Source organism: Chionomys nivalis, chromosome 24, assembly GCF_950005125.1.
Source record: "Chionomys nivalis chromosome 24, mChiNiv1.1, whole genome shotgun sequence".
Lineage (NCBI taxonomy): Eukaryota > Metazoa > Chordata > Mammalia > Rodentia > Cricetidae > Chionomys > Chionomys nivalis.
Window position 1 is genome coordinate 2,984,578 of NC_080109.1, and position 7,727 is coordinate 2,992,304.

Consider the following 7,727-nt stretch of genomic DNA (forward strand, 5'->3'; position numbering starts at 1 on the left):
CATTTTGAGATGCAAATACGGGTTACAAAAAGGGAAGTACTTAGCTTTAAAGTCACAGGTAGAAACGAGAGCCCGGAATCGGAATCTTCCTGCGGGGAGGAAGAATGGGTTGCCCCTCAGCACACCCTCAGGGACAGGTCGGGCCTGAGGAAAGAAATGAATATGGGCTGTCCTTATCCTTTTACGTCCTGGACGACACACGCATGCGTATGTCTGGAAGGCGACTAGATGACTATTCTAATAGGTGTTGCACGGAAATGGATGCTAGAGATATGCCGGCAGGGGGAGAAAGTGTTGAAAAGAGCGAGAAACAATACCCCTGAGCCCAAGTTGCAGCTTTGGAGAATGGAGAGAAATTCAAAAGCTATGTTCGAGGGGCAAGGTGAGGTTTTGTGACTGACTCGGCAGCCCTGGCTAGCCAGCGTCTCGAACCTCAATAAGTTGCTTCAATGATTAAGAATTGACACAACAGGAAGACGACAAAAAAAAAAAAAAAGAGGTGTATGACACCCCATCCTAAGTTCATCATCCTGTTGTGCGTTTAAGTTTATGTATGGCAAGAAGTATCTATAAGTAGGCAGTCTTGGTCAAGGTGTGGTACCCGCAGCCATTCAGCCATCTGATTGTCCATGCTTCCAGTCTCTCTGCCACAGTGAACTGACAAAAACTTCCTGTGATTGGCAGGCGGTTGCAACCTTTAACTTCTCTCAGCCAGAGACACCTGGGGGGAAATTACAATTCCTTGGGGCTTCGTTGTTGCAATAATCCATTAACCAAATGGAGCGTGTAAGTGTCCAATTAGAATATCTCCTTCCTGCTAGAATTCTTGCAGTAGAATGAGCGCTCAATTTCACTAAAATGCCAGCTGCCGCGCAGCTTTCTCTTTGGTTGCCCTTGGCTGCCCTGTCTAGGGGAAATCCCACACGGAGCCACTGGCCTCTCAGTTCTGGGTTTCCTGCCCTGCGGCTCCAGACAAGCTTTGGTGCCACGCACAGCTCCTCTGCAGACCCCTGTAGGCGGCGCCAGCCGCGCGGGGCGGTGCTGGCAACTGGGAAGTTCGAGCCCGAGGTTGAGGACGTCGCCTTCCCTCACTTCCCGATCCTCGCCGTCCGGGGTCCAGACAACCGGAGGGCGAGAGGCGGCGGTGGAGATCCTCCAGGTAGGTCGGTCGCTCCCGCTGCAGGGTCCCTGCACCCCTTCGAGGGCAAGAAGTGCCAAGGGCGACGGGGCAGCCGCTGGGAGCTCCGCGCAGCCGCGGGGACCCGGTTCCCACCGTCGTGCACAAGCGCCCCCAGCCGTGCGGCTCAGCTTTGGAGACAGATGTTTCTAGTTGAGGTCGCCGCGGGAAGTGGGATACCCAGAGAGGGGAGGAGCACCGTAGAGTGGCAGCGACTGAAGAGTCCGGAGCCTGCGGCTGTGGGACCGGAGTCCTGTCAGCCTCTCTACCTCCGGGGTCGCCGAAGGGAAGGGAGCATCTGCAGTGCCCCCGAGCCCTAGAACTCTCGGTGACCACGGCGCTGCCCAGGCATTACCGGAAAGGACTGCCCTCCAGCCCAGCTCTCTGGCTTGGAGCCCGGTGCAGAGTCACTTGCGGGGGTGTGTCCGCAATCACTGTTTCGGACTAGGAAGCAGTGAAGGTTGTTTTTGAGACCTAGAAGGGGAAAAGATGTCGCTTGAGGCGGTGCAGACTATTTCTTTCTAACTGAAATCTTGCTTCTTGGTGTGTGTGGGGTGGTGGTGGGGCTTCATGTCTCTGTGTTCCTTTATCTTTGGAGCATCCGAGTCGCATCTCTGGTCAAAAAACAACTCACCGAAACCGCATGCAGATAGAGTGTGTGGCGTTCTTCACAGAAGGACTCTCCGAGGGTCCCCTTATGACTTCCCGGTTCCATAAACGAGAACCTTGTGTTTACATCTTAGACGCCAGGAAAAGGCTTTTCTATTTTCAAAAAGGAGAAATTACTTCGGGTGTAAATCGCTTAGCTTGCTGGGACGACTTTGATTTGACTTAAGGTTTTGCCTATGCTACGAATCTTTAGCAAAGAACAAAAGGGTTGGGGACTCGTCTTAAAGACCCTCTTTTCTTCCCCGAAAGGGAAACAGCGAAGACCGTGACTATTGGAAAATGTCTTATCATATTCTGAGTTTCTTTCTGTTCCAAGAACAGAATAGAACACTTGTGCCTTAAGTTTTCAACTTTTACCAAAATTGCCAGGTGTTGACAGTATTTTTTAGAAGTTTCTAAGCTACCAGTTAACCTTTTTGAACTTCTAAATTTATAAGCAAATTAACATTTGCCTGGATAAATGCCCAATGAGAAATCACCCCCACGTTTGAAGAAGTCAAATTAAGAGAGAACACAAAAGGGGGGCATCAGAAAGCACATACGCAATGATTGGAAACTTCGAAATGCTAGTTTATATTGAATAAGAGGAATCTCACTTAAATGATCAGATGGATAGTGTCAGAAGAGACTTAACATCTACAATCTGCTGGCATATCTTTTCGAGAGGGTCTGTTGTCTTATGGGCTGGCCTTGAACTCACCACAGGACAGTGGATGGCTTTGAACTACTGCTCCCCCTGCCTCCACTTCCTGGAGCATTGGGATCACAGCATGCACCACCACCTCCCGTCTAAGCTACATACACTAGCAAAGCACTCTACTGATGAGCTATATCCCAGACCTGTCACCTGCTGATTCCAAGACATACATCTCTTAAGGACACTAAAAATCGAAAGGGAAAATGCACAACCAGTTAAAAACGCACAAAAGGATGCTATAGGGCTGGAGAGATGGATCAGCAGTAAAGCTCACTTGATGCTCTTCCAGAGGACCTGGATTTAGTTCCCAACACCCGCATGGTTATAGGGAATCTGCTGCCTTCTTTCTGGTTCCTAGGGTCCTGTACACACGTGGGGCACATGCATATACTCAGGCAAAATATACATATACAATAAAGTGGTGCTTACCACCAGGCCTGATGACCTGAGTTCAATTTCCGGAATCCACATGGTAGAAAAAGCAGGCTTCCTCAGAGTATTCTGTGATCTCCACTCAGATGTTGTGGCACATGTATGTCCCCCCAAAATGAATAAGTGCAGAAAGAATTTTGGAAAATTTGGTGTTACTTAACTGAGCAAATATACCAATGGCACATGGAAGCCTAGGACCCACAGGGCACTGGGAGAAAAGTGTGGGCTTCTCCCATGAATACATCAGCCAAGTGAAGCAAACCACTGCCTTTCGTTCATGTGTGGGTTTGGACTCAGCTTTCTGGACTTCACGCTGCAGAAGGAGAAGGTTCTGATGGTCTGAATGCCCCTTATCTCATCAAACCGTTGACTCCCTCTGCCTAGGGCTCCAAATCACCCTCTGTCTGCTAGTAATAGGGGCAAGGCAGACTTAGTGGGCATGGAATTTTTCTTTTGGTCAGAGAATGGGCTGTTTCCAGACCTGAATTTGGTTTATGTGTCCCGTGAGAGAGGGGGTTTAGTCTGGTGGGATCATGAACCACGGGGACAATGAATTAAGGAAGAGACAGGCTTGATGAGGCAAGCAGGAGGCATTAGAGAAACAGAAATCCATATGACAGTCTTGTCAGTCCTCCATGTATTCGTTTGTTTATTCTTCAACCCACATTTACTGAGTCCTGTTTTTTATCTCCCTTAGATGTTTGTGGTTTTTTTTAGTTTCTTCACTGGCCGACAAATATCTGCTAGCATTATTGTATATATAAGAAAACTAATTTTTTAAAAAGATTTTATTATTTGTTTGTTTATTTATTTATTTATTATGTATACAACATTCTGCCTCCATGTATGCCTGCAGGCCAGAAGAGGGCACCAGATCTCATTACAGATGGTTGTGAGCCACCATGTGGTTGTTGGAAATTGAACTCAGGTCCTCTGGAAGAACAGTCAATGCTCTTCCATCTCTCCAGCCCCTCAGAAAATTAATTTTTAATCTTCATTCATGGTTTGCATTTGCCTCCAACTTACTGCTTATACGCATGCATGCATTTGAGAGGGGGCTGTGCCCACGAGAGGGAGAGCCGTGATGTGGCAACCGGCACACGCACTCACCCGTGCTTCATTCATTTCCAGGTCAAATCTCGGAGGATGCTCCGTGTTCTGTGGACCTTGTGGATCTTGGTGGCCATGAAAGACCTCCAAAGGGAGGGCTGTTCTGCTCAGGCACCTCTGTCATGTGATGCTGGTGTGTGTGATGGCCGTTCCAGGTCTTTCACCTCCATTCCCTCAGGACTCTCCACAGCCATGAAGAGTCTTGACCTGTCTAACAATAAGATCACCTCCATTGGCCACGGTGACCTGCGGGGGTGTGTGAACCTCCGGGCTCTGATGCTGCAGTCCAATAGGATCAACAGAATAGAGGAAGGTGCCTTTTCTTCCCTGCGCAGTCTTGAGCACCTGGACTTGTCTGATAACCAGCTATCTGACTTATCTTTCTCCTGGTTCAGGCCTCTGTCCTCTTTGAAATACTTAAACTTGCTAGGAAATCGTTACAGGATACTGGGGGAAACATCACTGTTTTACAACCTCACAAATTTACAGACTCTCAGGGTAGGAAACATTGATACCTTCAGTGAGATTAGGAGGATAGATTTTGCTGGACTGACTTCTCTTGATGAACTTGAGATCAAAGCGCTAAGTCTCCAGACTTATGACTTCCAAAGTCTGAAGTCAATTCAAAACATCCATCACCTGACCCTTCACCTGAGCCAGTCTGATTTCCTCCTGGCGATTTTTGCAGACATCCTGAGTTCTGTGGGATATTTAGAACTGAGAGATATTGGTGTGGCCAGCTTCCGCTTCTCAGAACTGTCTGCAGATGAAATAAATTCGCCGATGAAGAAGTTAGCATTCCGAAATGCAGATCTCACCGACGAAAGTTTTAACGAGCTGCTGAAGCTGCTGCGTTACATCCCAGAACTCTTGGAGGTAGAGTTTGATGACTGCACCCTTGACGGAGTGGGCGATTTCCAACCCTCTGAGTCAGACATCATGAGAGAACTAGGCAAAGTAGAAACGCTAATAATACGGAGGTTGCAGATCCCCAGATTCTACTCAGTTAGTGATCTGAGTGCTGTGTACCATCTCCTAGAGAAAGTTAAGCACATCACAGTAGAGAATAGCAAGGTCTTTCTGGTCCCTTGTGCATTTTCACAGCGTTTGAAATCATTAGAGTTCTTGGATCTCAGCGAAAATTTGATGGTTGAAGAATATTTGAGAAACTCAGCCTGTGAGGACGCCTGGCCTTCTCTCCAAACTTTAATTTTGAGGCAGAATTATTTAAAATCACTAGAAAGGACTGGAGAGATTTTACTGACTCTGAAAAACCTGACTGCCCTTGACATCAGCCGGAACAGCTTCCGTCCTATGCCTGCCACTTGCCAGTGGCCACCAAAGATGCACTTCCTGAACTTGTCCAGTACAGGGATACAGGCTGTGAAAACATGCATCCCACAGACGCTGGAGGTGCTGGATGTTAGTAACAACAATCTCAACTCATTTTCTTTGTTTTTGCCTCGGCTCCGAGAGCTCTATATTTCCAGAAACAAGCTGAAGACTCTCCCAGATGCCTCCTTGTTCCCTGTGTTACTGGTCATGAAGATCAGAGAGAATGCCATAAACACTTTCTCTAAAGACCAACTTAGCTCTTTCCCCAAATTGGTGACTCTGGAAGCAGGTGACAACCACTTCGTCTGTTCCTGTGAATTCTTGTCCTTCACATTGGGGCAGCCAGCACTGTCCCAGGTCCTGCCCGACTGGCCAGACAGCTACCTGTGTGACTCTCCACCTCGCCTGCGCGGCCAGAGGGTTCAGGAAGCCCGGCCCTCAGTCTTGGAGTGTCACCAAGCTCTTCTAGTGTCTGGTGTCTGCTGTGCCCTTCTCCTGTTGATCTTGCTCATAGGTGGCCTGTGCCACCATTTCCATGGGCTGTGGTACCTGAGAATGATGTGGGCGTGGCTCCGGGCAAAGAGGAAGCCCAAGAAAGCTCCGTGCAGAGACATTTGCTATGATGTCTTTGTTTCCTACAGCGAGCAGGATTCCTACTGGGTGGAGAACCTCATGGTTCAGCAGCTGGAGAACTCCGACCCGCCCTTCAAGTTATGTCTCCACAAGCGGGACTTCGTTCCAGGCAAGTGGATCATTGACAACATCATCGACTCCATTGAGAAGAGCCACAAAACCGTGTTTGTGCTTTCTGAGAACTTCGTGAGGAGCGAGTGGTGCAAATATGAGCTGGACTTCTCCCACTTCCGGCTCTTCGATGAGAACAATGATGCGTGTATTCTCGTTTTGCTGGAGCCCATTGAGAAGAAAGCCATTCCCCAGCGCTTCTGCAAGCTCCGCAAAATCATGAACACCAAGACCTACCTGGAGTGGCCCTTGGATGAAGCCCAGCGCGAAGTGTTTTGGGCAAATCTGAGAACGGCGATAAAGTCCTAGGTTCACCATCCAGGTCTAGTCTTGCCCTAACCATGAACTGTAGGAAAGTTTATTCTGACGTAATTATTTAAGTACATAGAATTATACCCTTGAGGATTTAAATATAACTGGTAATTGTGAGCTTTATCTTGAATGCTGTTATATAAATATTTTATATTACGGTTTTTCTGTTTTTCCTTATTTTATAGATAACCAAGGTACCACTCCATTACTGATATCCAAATAACCTGTTTCCTTAGCATATCTGGAAAAGGTACACACAGACTAAGATTTAATGCTTCAGCGCTTTCTGGACAGAAGCACGTGGGAGTGGCTATGGAGTATTGTGGGAGTGGCTACGGAGTATTTTCCAATCTGCTATCCCACCTGCTATCCCTCTGTGCAACATCTCAAGGACAAGGAGTCACAATGTTTGGGTCCTAGAGAGACTCATCAGATCTCAGTATAAATGGTGCAGGCTGCATTTTTATGTAAACTGAGTTTGTCTTTCTGAGTATTTGATAGGGTTCTCTAGACATAATTCTTTGAAATAATATATGTAACCTAAGACATAGTAAATCTTGTCTTGCCATGAGAACAGAACTAATGAGTAGAGTATAAATACAATATTGATTTGGAAGGATCTGAAGGAAGGGTCCCGTGTTCTGGTACAGAACTCCATTAGATTTCAGCTGCCCATTCCCAGTGTCTGGTTGCTCTGGCTCCTACCCCCGTCAGACAATTTGTTGCTTTTTCTTAGGAGAAAAGTCTTGTTTCTAATTCTATAACACTTTCTGTCTGGAAAAAAAAATACATGTGAACATAGTATTTTGAAAATAATTATATACTTAGAGGTTTTTTGTGATTCAAAGTAACTCCATGTATAGTAATCTGAAGACAGATACCAGTGCCTTTAATATTTATATGTAAGTTTGGTAGTACATCAAATTTTAATGGGTCATTATTTGTTGAGAGTTCTTCACTGGTACTGGTACTCAGCAACTTTTCTTTTTCTCTTCTTTCTTCCCCTTTCTTTCTTTCTTTCTTTCTTTCTTTCTTTCTTTCTTTCTTTCTTTCTTTCTTTCTTTCTTTCTTTCTTTCTTTCTTTCTTTCTTTCTGATAAAGAGTTTCTCTGTGTAATAGCCCTGAATGTCCTGGAACTTAGTTTGTAGACCAGGCTGGCCTTGAACTCACAACTTTTATCTTGTGCTGGGAACCACAGTGGAAATGGCTTGAACCTTCTTTGACCCATGTTAATTCTGGGCCAGGGCTAGG

At 46.6% G+C, this 7,727-nt stretch overlaps 1 protein-coding gene across 1 annotated transcript; it reads left to right on the forward strand.

Annotated features, from left to right (window-relative positions):
• Positions 1–1,106: 1,106 nt before the first annotated feature.
• On the forward strand, positions 1,107–6,660 carry Tlr2 (toll like receptor 2). The gene is made up of 2 exons (XM_057757078.1): positions 1,107–1,159; positions 4,107–6,660. Exon 2 carries the CDS (start codon positions 4,122–4,124, stop codon positions 6,471–6,473), a length of 2,352 nt encoding a protein of 783 aa, XP_057613061.1. The 5' UTR covers positions 1,107–1,159; positions 4,107–4,121; the 3' UTR covers positions 6,474–6,660.
• The last annotated feature ends 1,067 nt before the right edge of the window (positions 6,661–7,727 follow it).